The 11,635-nt window shown below is 40.1% G+C and overlaps 1 protein-coding gene across 1 annotated transcript in view; it reads left to right on the top strand.

Annotated features, from left to right (window-relative positions):
• The first annotated feature begins 8,136 nt into the window (after positions 1-8,136).
• mrpl23 (mitochondrial ribosomal protein L23) overlaps positions 8,137-11,635 on the top strand; it is a 41,371-nt gene continuing 37,872 nt past the window's right edge. Inside the window, exons 1-2 of the mRNA XM_075469505.1 lie at positions 8,137-8,249; positions 9,503-9,625. Of these exons, the coding sequence (XP_075325620.1) occupies positions 8,230-8,249; positions 9,503-9,625 (143 nt within the window). The 5' untranslated portion in view covers positions 8,137-8,229. The remainder of the gene's footprint in view (positions 8,250-9,502; positions 9,626-11,635) is intronic.

The raw sequence follows: 11,635 nt of genomic DNA, 5'->3' as shown, positions 1-11,635 counted from the left end.
ATGGAGTCTTGCATGAATGTGATAAGTGTTCAGTATCTTTGGAGATGTATCTAAACAGTGATTTGCCACAAACGCTTTCAGGTTATGCCATTTAGAAAGTGCAGTCTTACACATGCACATGCTCCATTGATGGACACATGTTTGCACTTCTTTGTATCTTCAGTTTTGCATTTGAAACCCTAAACTTCAAGTTCACTATAGTGCCGATGGCAGCCCGACTCCTGGGTCAGAGGTCAAGCTGATGACTTCAACGGAACATCCAGGGGGGAGGGTCTAAATTTACACGCCATCCAAATTGCCCACGACCCTCTGGGCTATATATAGTTAGAGGACTGCTGCGTGGCATGCATCTGCTCCCTCTGAGTGTGTGAACATGCGACGTGAAAAAAAAGAGGAATCTAACCTGAAGTGGCCACTATCTCTGACTGCTCATTTCGTGTTGATGGCAAAGGGGCAAGAGTTTAATTAAGTATGGTGTGGACAGGCTAATGGTTTATGTTTTTGTGTGTCAAAGTGGACTCCCTGCTCTGAGCTGCAATCAGTAGAAAATTCTTGGTGTTAATGTAATGGTAACAGTATATATGTGCTTCATATATAAAGACCTAAATGATATTAATATAAAGAGAAAAACATCAAATAGCCTCCAATGCAGCATGAAATATAACGGTTGATTATATGGTTTTCTTTTACGTCATTAACTAAATTTCTACTTAATCATTACAGGTTGAATTCCCTCCTCTGGGTTCATACCATGCTGACAACTCATCTTTCTAACCACACCCATCTAAGAAAAGTGAAATGTTTAAAATGTGAATAAGCCTATTAAATCCTTTCCCATTGATAGTAGTGGACTCCAATAACATGCAAGCTGCAATAACATAAACGGATGACATGACACTATTTAGATTCTTCATTGTCATTGCAATAAAAACAAAAAGATAGTAAATAGATAATAAACATACTGACTGAATCCACTCATACCACACACCACAACATACACCGAGAACCAGCATGCTGTCACGCCATGGACTCACGTCTTGAGTTTTATGTTTTAGGTCATTTTTGGTTTTTAGTCATGTCTTAGTTTAGCTCTCATGTTTCAGGTTCAGGTCTTGTGTTTAGTTTATGTCATGCCACCCTCTCCTGCCCTGCCATCAGCCTCACGTCCCTCACCTGTGTTTTCCCCATCAGCTGCACTCAATCCCTAATCACCCTCCACAGTATTTAGCTTCCAGGTTCCCTATCAGTTTTTGTGAGATCCTTCCCCGTCACCATCCACGCCACGCCAAGCCACGCCACGCCACGCCACGCCACGCCACGCCACGCCACGCCACGCCACGCCACGCCACGCCACGCCACAAGTGTTTTGTTAAATAATTTTTCCACAGTTCAGGTTTTTGAATCCGGCTCTGCCGCGCCTTTTGTTGATACTTTGTTTTTGTTAAATAAATCTACTTTGCCTTTTGAATATCCGCATCCGTGTCCTTCAAACCCACCATTACTGACACATGCACAGTCAAGGAAATGGGTTCATTTAGCCCATGTTGGGCTTAAAGGGCTATATAGTGTTATTAAATTATGACATAGTGGTTATTGTACATGAAATATTGATTTTGGTGCGTGTGCTGTCAGATCCCAGTTCAGTGTTGTAATGGCTTTTGAAAAGAAGCTGTTCATGAATCTTGTGGTGTATGCTTTGAGGAACCTGTAGCGCTTTCTGGAAGGCATCAGTTCGAACAGGTGACGGTCAGGATGGGATGGATCTTTGAAGATGCCGTGTGTCTTTTGGAGGCAATGGGAGGTAAAGATGCCATCCAGGGCAGGTAGCTGTTGATTTCTGATGTTCTATGCAGTCTTTACAATGCTCTGCAGGGACTTTTTGTCGGCTGCAGAGCTGCTTTCATACCACACTAGGGTGCTATATATGAGGGACACTCTCCACGGTGCAGCGGTAGAATGATGTTGATAGCTGTTGCTGGTTTACCTTCCCGAGCATTCTCAGGAAGTGCAGCTGCTTTTGTGCCTTTTTGACAAGCACAGTGGTGTTTGTTGTCCATGAGAGGTCCTCTGAGATGTATGTACCCTGTATCCTGCAGGCTGTGGTGGACAACAGTTTCAAGCCAACTTCACTTACTAGTTTATTATTTTTTGACAGAATTGCATATGTCACCACCACAGGGCAGGTCTGTGAGTGAGCTCCTAGTTGTCTTGCAGACAAGTAAAACTGATCAGGCTCTTTTTGTCTCCAAGTTGTTGTTGATAGTCACATAGCTTCTGTGTGAGATGTTTACGGCTGGTAAATGTGGGTTTCTTTAAAGTGTACATGGAAAGATTATTTTCTAGTTATTCAAATTTGAATCTTGGGCACCTCTAGATTAGCTTTGCACACTTCATAACTCCAAATAGGTTGTCATTAGTTTATCTCAAGGGAGAGCTTTCTTTTGGGGGAAACAGACTTTTGAAAAATGGAAAAACACTAAAAGCGTGAATGAAATAACAGAATGATTGAGTGACTTGTTCAATGACCACTGAGAGATAAGAAGTCACTGAGTCCCACAGTCTTGCAACTCTGAAACATCTGCAACAGATTGTGAGGATGAGAATGGTTTTATTAAAAACTGCTGCCAAAATGTGAAAATTGGCTCTTCTGATACAGTACTGCCTCATCCTTGACTGTGGTACATAACACTCATTCTGTACTGTAGTACATTATTACTGTAAGAGCCTCCCTTGTGACAGCAGAAGTTAAGAGGCCAAGCTCTCTCATTCACTTGTCTCTCCGAATTTAATCTTGCTGGTGTCAACCATTCCTCTGGGGCACCATGCCATAAGGTAAGGTGCTTCTTTTTCTTGTGATTCCCAGTGTAGATTGGATATTTTGCAGGCATACTGTATATAAACTCAAGTTAACTTTCTTCCATGTTTTGGCAAAGCATCCATTGACGACCCGATTTAAGGGATAAAATGGTCCTTCTTCGAGGGCAGCTGAAGTGGCCTCAGCGAGAAACACAACAATACTAGATCTTGTTAAAGCAAAACTATTCAATATAGCTTTCAAACTCTTCCAGCTTTGTGTCTGGATCTTTAATTTACTGTTTTTTTTTCCCCCCTTCACTAGGATATTCAATACCGACTACTTCTCTGACTGCCTGAGAGTCAGAGGGGGAAAGTTTCCATGTGGCCACAGTGCCTGATCTTGGCGGGACAATCCCACTGTAGACTGAACTGTTTCCGTCTATCCACCTCTGCTGCTAGCGCTCTCCCTCCTCCACCCAAACTTTCTCCCATTTTTGCCATGTCACACAAACACTTTCCACTGCCCCAGACGTCAACCTTACTTATTTTTCGTTTACACATAGAATAAAAATGCCTGCTACATAAAAAAGATAACCATTCATCGGAATATGACTTTGGCTCTACCAATTCATGAAATGCAGCAAAATGTATTGCCATCGTTTCAGTGATGACCATCAATTAAGCTATTGTATTATAGGATTTTAAGCAGTCATTCAAAAGGCATATAAAACTGAATAATCAAGTTGGTATTCTTATGGCAAATAGTGAAATTAGATAGGTACAGGGTTACAGTTAACTTTACTGTGCTCAAATGAGCCCAGTTGTGCCCATTAATAAATAGGAGAATTGCATCTATAAATGGCAGAGTTGGACAAGAGTGTGAGACCAGACCTTTGGCTGAAAGCTGCACTGGTTCATGTTGCAGGCCCCCTGTACTCCCCCCTAAACCTGGCCTAGTCTGCACTGGCTGGTGCTTTGCTAAACTCTGGCACCCTGATGGATGCAATGGCTGCAGCTACTATGACTGCTTCTGCACCCACTGCAAGTTCCCAGTCTCAGGCCAAGGAGAGATAAGGGTTGTACATTTCAAGTAACAAATGTAGACTCACAAACAAATGTCTTTCAGTAAGATAATAATTCAAAGCTTTTCCATGGAAATCTGTGGGCTGTACCCTTAATTTATTTTTCCAATTAAATGCCACATCACATCTGGAGTTTATTCCATGTGACATTTGTACTTGGAAGCTGTTGCTGTGAACACAGAACATGCAGTTTAAGTAGCACCCGATCCAAGTGAAAAAGGCCATACTTCTGTTGCATGAATACAACAAATCTAAAACATTGTGATAAATCACAAAAAAAATCTCCTGTCGTGTGTAACATAAAAACACCTGGATTGTCCACAGTAGACACCATGGGTGAATAATCAGGTGATCCGTTTCGTGGTAAAGGAAAACACCCTCACAGCATCCCGTCAACTGATGAGTTAGAAGGAACACATCCAAGTAAACCATTAAGAGTACACCTCACCAAAGGCAACACAGAGTGTTCACCAAAAGGTGCAAACCATTCACCTCAAGAATGGAAAAGCCAGATTAGTGAAAAAAAAGCAGCGCTGGACCAGCAGTCTTTGATCAGATTAAGCAAGCATCAACCTGTATCAAGATGATAAGAAATATATAAAATCATATGTAAAACAGGTGGAAGCAGTTCGAAGGTATTAGGCTGTATGATCTCCAATGTCATTGGACGACTCGCATAAATTAAAGATGTGACAAAAAAAAACAAGTAGCTGGATGAAATTCTGTCTGCTCACATTAAACCAAAAACAGCACATTTAATTTGACAACGGTTTACACTACAGAAGGACAATGACCCAGATTGTGAGGGCTACCCAGGAGTTTTTGATGGTAACCAATACATTCTACAAAAATTAACATTGCGTCTATTTCTTATTTTAATTTTTTTAAATTATATACACAACTCCAATTCCAGAAAATTTGGGATGCTGTAACAAATAAAAATAAAAACAGATCTCAATGATTTGCAGAAATCATAAACCAACATGAATGAGTATAAAGGTAGCACCTTAGAGAGGCAGAGTCTCTCAGAAGTAAAGCTGGGCAGATGTTCAACAATCTGCAAGGAAAAGCATCCAGAAATTGTTGAGCAATTTTGAGAATTGTATTCCTTGGTGTAACAGTACATTATATTACCAAAAAATTCAGAGAATCTAGAGACATCTCTGTTTGTAACGGAAACGATTAAAATCAGTACTGGGTGGCCATGATCTTCAGGCCCTCAGACAGCACTGTATTAAAAACAGGCCCAAACCTGTTATAGAAAAATGTGCCATCAACAAATTCAGGTTAGAGCTTTATCATTCCAAGAAGATGCTATGTGGAAACATGATCCAGAAATGCATCTTCTCCATCCTCTCTGGGCCACTGGACTGAGGTGTGGAAAATTGTTCTTTGGTCAAACAAATCAAGTTTGACATAGTTTTTCAAATTTAATGATGCTGTGTTCTCTGGACCAAAGATGAGAGGGAACACGCGACTTGTCAGCGCTCAGTTCAAAATCATGCATCTCTGATGATATGGGGGTGCATCAGTGCCCATGGAACTGGCAGCTTGCACACCTGAAAAGGCTCCATCTGAAAGTGCTGAAAGCTACATACAAGTTTAATAGCAACATATGCCTCCATCCAGACTATATCTTTTTCAGGAAGCGCGTTGTATATTTCAGCAAGACATTGCTAAATCCCATATCAGAAAAGAACAGGACAACATTGCTCTCTCAAAGGTGCAACGACTGGTCTCCTCAGTTCCCGGACATTTAGACTGTTAAACAAAGGGCGGATGCTACACAGTGGTATTATTAGATCTCTCTTTCAAACCTGGTGTGACGTTATGTGTGCTTTCATTTTTCAGTCCTGAGGCAACTTGAGCATTTCATCATAATTTTCAAGACACAAGAACATTTTATCTTTTTTATATTGACAAGCATAGGAGCAAAAACAATAATTTACAATAAAGGATAAAGGTCTAACCTCCCGACTGTTTTTGCTTTAATATTTAGTGTTTTCAGAAGCTGAGAAATAAAGATTTTGGTGAACAGTTTTTCAGAAAACTATCAGGATTCGGGAGGACGTAGCCAAACAATGCCTTGTTTTAAGAATGTTTAGTCTTAGGTTTTAATATTTTGGTAATCACCTAAAATAAAAAAAATAAAAAAAAGGAAAAGTGCATGGGTCCAAATATTTATAGAACCAAACTCAACATGATCATATGCAGAAGCACCTTTACACAAATCATCTCATGCAAATAGCTCCTACTAGTGGTACTGGAGGAAAAAGTGAGTGTTGAATTTTAAACAGTTTTATTACATTACTTAAAGGTTAGTTTATTCATTATTTTTTTTTACCCCATGAGCATAATTTGAACTAGAACAAATTGTTGAGAGTTGATTTAATCCACATGGCACCTTTACAGAGCGCGGTCACATGGAAATGGTAAAAATGCCTTACAGCTACAGTATGAATGAGGTAATGCAAGTTAATTTCCAATGCGCTGCATATGACTGCCATTACATAAGGCAGTGTTTGCTGTGGGATAAATCTGAGGGGCTTTTGCATTTCCCCAGGTGAACTGAATACAAAATGTTCATCTATATTTTAGAACAGTGGTAATCAACTTGTGTTCCCTTATTCATGCTGTGAGTCTGACAATAAGCCACCGACAGTAAGGCCTGTGTTTACTGTTTATTGCATCTTGAGGCTCATTTTCCTCTTTCTGCACTCCTAACCACACCTGGTCATGGAAGTGGTTGGGGTTGTATCATAGTACTTGGCAAAGGTAATTTTCACTTTTGTGATTGCTGCATTCATATGAAAAAGTATACTGAAATTTTAGAGCAACATATCTGGCCTGACCTGTGTGCATTTTTCAACAAAATAATGCAAAACCACATTCTGTATACTATAAAGGCATTGCTGTTGAAGAAGAGGGTACTGGTACTGGTCTGGCTTGCCGGCAGTTTTGACTTGTGTCCAACAGAGAAAGTGTGTTGAAATATGAAACAATGAATGTGACAGAGGTCCACAAAGTATTGTGGGTTCACATTCTCCTTAATGAAATCAAATTCAAAGTAGATGTAACAATCGCTTTTTGTTTGTCTGTTTTTGCATTTTTCACATCGTCCCACCTTTTCCTTATTTGGAGTTGTATTGGTAATAATCTATTACTCAAGTAGATTCTATTCCTCGCTAATTCAAGTATCTGAAACTGCAACCACATCACAGCCCATAAACACTCTGTGTGAATGTACAAATACATTTATTCAGAATTCATTGTCCTTAGGATTTATGATATTCAATTCAACCTAACAGTTTGTGTTACAGAATAAACGTATGTTTTAATGTGTAATAAGCAAGGGCCATTATACATCAAAGTATATATTTTTAAAGCAACCTCCCTCCCCCCGGCTCACCATGTCCATGATTCTCCCTTGCTTTCTCATATCAGCTGTCAGATGAATCGGTTCCAGAGCAACACACAACAACAAATGGAATCAGGCATTTCCTATTCTCGAGGAAGAAAAAGCCTCATTTGGGTAACTGCTGGGATTACAGGACGTACTAATACAGTGTGACAAAATGCCTGTATCAACTGGTTGACATTACAACAACTGCATAACAATCCAAAGCCTAACTGCCCTCCACACACAAACACTTTATGGCATCTTAACTGATGGAAACTTCCCTCCCTGCACAGTGTAGGTTGTCAGTGTGGTCCATTTCCTGCCAGGTCTGAACCAGTTGAGCCAGGGATTCATGTTCCACTCAGGGGGCCTTCAATCATTCTCACCCTTCCTGCAGGTGCTCTGAGACTCTGGGGCACAGCGGCTGGAGCAGACATGGAACAAGGTCTCCCTCTGCTGCCGCAGGACCAGACTAACTCTGAGAAAACAATTCACAGCAATGGCATTCCTCAGACCTGTAATCCAAGGAAAACATCTGGGACAAAGCGGAAATAGAGTCAGAGTCAAATGGGCATTTATGGAAACCTCTACCTCTACATCCATCCAGCTGTTCTGAATAGACAATGTATGTGTTTTTTTCAAAGTGATATGTTGTGTACATGCATAAAATGCTTGAAGTTTCGTGTGTTTATCGCAAATGGTAAGCTAGTTAGCTAGCATGTAAAATAGACTTAAATTCCCTCAGGCTTTACCTAATTAATATGAGCTAACAAGTTGAGTACCCATTGAGTTCAATCCTGCAAACTTTACTTGAAGGGCACAGAGCGAATACAGTGCGCTTGCGCATTGTAATTGTCACCGGAAGCACATCCTTGCACGTGTAACGTTCGTCAACCTTGAGAAACTACAAATCAACGAGCCAGCAGCTTATGCCTCCTGACAAACCGCATCATGCCAGTAACAAGAGTGTTGTAAGTAACAAGCGCTTATATCAAGTGTACAAACAGGCTGCGACACCTCGTCTCTGCATTGTTTGTCACATGATGTTTTTGTTTTGTAACGTAGCAAACCCAGCTAAGACTAGCATGTCTCAAGTTGGTGGAACTTGTCCTCTGCATCCCAACGTGGTCCTGAGCACATGCTGTTTTTGTGGATATAATACATTGATAACACGTTTTAAATGTGTGTTTCCTCTCTCACGGTCACTTGGATTAATTTACGTGGCGAGAACGCTGTTAGCATTAGCCAGGGATGCTAAAAACAAACGCCCGTTAGCATGCAGCCTGAGCCGAAGTACACATGCCTCACGGGTCGTTATCATGGTCAGCAGAGGGAGAAGCAACTCAGCTGTATATTTTAATGAATTTGGGCCATAATGACATTATTCTATGAGTTTAAGCCTTGTGCTAAAGTAGGGATTTGATGGATTACAGTAAAGTGTGATGGCTGGGAAGATTTGTGATGCTAGGCTTTGCAGTTCTGTTAATAAATGGAGTTAACATCAGTCACTGATACTTGACTTTCTCAAGTATCAGTTTTTTCTCCACATCTCTAAATCAAGCCATTTTGTCAATTCAATCAAGCTTGACGCATGCATGATTAGATATGAACATTTAATATGTCTTCTAGGTAGAAAAGCATGGGTTTGAATCCAGTGCAGATTTCCTTCACAGTGCCGCACATTAAACAGACGTTTTGAAACACTCAATGAAGCATATATTATAGCTAAATAGCCATTTTGCTTTAATACAGCGTGGTAGGTAAATGTCACATGAAGCTGCATTGCATAGTTTGGATAGAATGTAGCAAACCAAGACAATGGTCACATCCTCTGAGTTTTTATTTCATAGTATGATGATAAGGTAAGTTCCATCTCTCCTTTCATTTTCTTCCACTTATTCGAGGTATGGGTCGTAGAGACAACAGGTCTCCCCAACGACACTCTCTAGCTCCTCCTGGGGCAACCCAAGGCGCTCTGGCACCAGAAGAGATGTGTAATCCCTCCAGCGACTTCAGGGTCTCCTCCCAGTTGGAAAAAAGAAAACTCTAAAGGGAGCAATGATTGCCTTTGTATCTCTAATGTCTTCTTATTATTAGTGTTGATCCATGAAACATTACAGGTTGTCCCACCATTCTGGAAATATTACAGGGTGTTTCAGACAACCTGTAGGTTTTGGAATGATGACTATAGATGATAAGAGTCTGCCTTCTTGTCTTTTCTCAGACACCCTCTCTACCAGTTGGGGAACCCCCAGCTGAGGATCTTTAGACCCAACTGGTTCCTGACTCTGGTGCGGCCAGGAAAAGAGCAGCCTCCTGACACTGTCCAGTTTCGTATCCCCATGGAGTAAGTCTTTGCTTACAAATGTTCTCTTTCATTGTATTGTGGCACATTAAATAATCACACTATTAGCCTACCTGGCAGATTGCTCTGTGTTGGAGATCTGCTTTTTCTCGGTTCAGAACCGATACCTAAGCTATCTGAATTTAGATATCTGCTGATAACAATACATTTCAATACCAAAGGTATTTTGCTTGAACCGTAATATTAAGATATCATCATTCCTTGTTTAGCCTTCCAGTGGGGGGCATTGCTATGTTATAGCACAAACCAGCAGCAAAAAAGTCACCTTCAAGCAGAAAAACAAGATATTTAATAAGGACAAACAGAAAGAATATTTTGAAAAGTAATAAACATGAACAAGTTCGGTTTAAAAAAAAAAAAAAAAAAATGGTTGTGCAGCTATTGAAAGATATTGCAGTTGGGGGTCGTATTTTGGAAGATTACATGTGGCTTTAGTAAACAACAATGAATGTTTACAATATTATAATGTTATCTGTTTACATTAGAAGAATGTAATGATCCTCTTTTACGGCCTTGTCAGCTACAAAACTTTGCTGTCCTTTGAGCCACACGTGATTTGGTCATGCACAATCACCATCTCTGGTAAAGTTTTCATATAAACCTACCCAGGACCTGACTACAGACTGATTTTACCACTTAACATCATTGGAGGAAGTAATGATGGAGGAAAAGACAATGGTTTTTGGGTGGTCATTTATTGTGACGAGCAAACGCAATGTTCGATGGTGATGCCCAAAAAAAAAGAAAGTGAAATTTCTTGGTCAATAGATTACCAATTTGTTAAAAAAAATAAAAAATAATTTCCACACTACATTCGGGGCTTTTAGATGTTATCCTAGCATGCATTCAGTACTTTCTTCTGCTTAAAATGGCCTTAAAAAAGTTAGTTGCTTACAGGGACACACAAAAGTACATTTTGCCCTAAAATGTCATGCAAAACCCCAGCTGGGATTTAAACCAGGGGCCTTCTTGCTGTGAGGCAGCATTGCTAACCATCACACCGCTGTGCAGCCCGCACCCCTTAGTTTTTGAGGTGAAAAACACCCTAATAGGTTGATTTTCAGCTAAACTTGTCCATCCCCTACTTTGTCCATAAATATTTTTAAAATGTCCGCCACATTGATTAACATTAACTCTACAAAACAGAAGAAACCTTCAGAACCAAACTAATTCAATTAAGAGACTTTCTGATCTAATAAGAAAATTCTACATAAGTTTCTATAAAACAACACACTGGTTTTCTTACATCAAAATCAATCAAATGTCGGATCAGGTGAGAAACAGATGGCGGAGAGCAAATGTAATGCCAGAAGTGCAGCCGCCTGGATCTCTCAATGTCTCAAACAATACCTTTGCATGTATTGTTGAAATGTCAGAGTGAGTCAGGATCAAGTTGGACACAAATCTAACTGTATGATTTATGCGCCGGTTGCCAGTGATAGATTCTACAGAGGTCTGGCTCATCTCAAATAAGCCTGGCTGCGTATGAATGCCGTGAATTATTACAGCATGTTCAAGTAATTGGATTTTACTGATTTAACCGTACTCTGCACCATGATGGCTTATGTCTTTCTGTCTTGTGTGGTTTCAAACTGTTGCCTGAATTTAAGAAATATTTTTTCCTCTTAAAAGATTTGTCTCTTGTTATATTTGACCCTAACTATTCAACATACCCTTGCATAGAGGCTAATAGATGCTTGTATTTTTTATGTGAAAATGTGAATGAAAATGCATCCCAATGGCCAATCTGTTACCTTTAACTTGTACTCCAAGTGTTTCCAGTTGAGAACCTGTAAGCTTCCTTAGACAAAGGATTATTTGCTTCAATTCTAACCAAGATGCTCAATTAGTGCATTGTGTCTTTGTTGTGTAATGCATTGCAGCACTACTACTGTGCTGATTAAGCAGATGTATAGGGAGGCAGTTAAAAAATCTCGTTGTTCTTTCAATTGTTAATAACTTGTTAAATTTGTGCACCTACACTGACACGGA

Source organism: Odontesthes bonariensis, chromosome 7, assembly GCF_027942865.1.
Source record: "Odontesthes bonariensis isolate fOdoBon6 chromosome 7, fOdoBon6.hap1, whole genome shotgun sequence".
In the NCBI taxonomy this organism is placed as follows: Eukaryota; Metazoa; Chordata; class Actinopteri; order Atheriniformes; family Atherinopsidae; genus Odontesthes; species Odontesthes bonariensis.
Note: the sequence above shows the minus strand (reverse complement) of the source record. Positions and strands in the feature narration are given on the sequence as shown.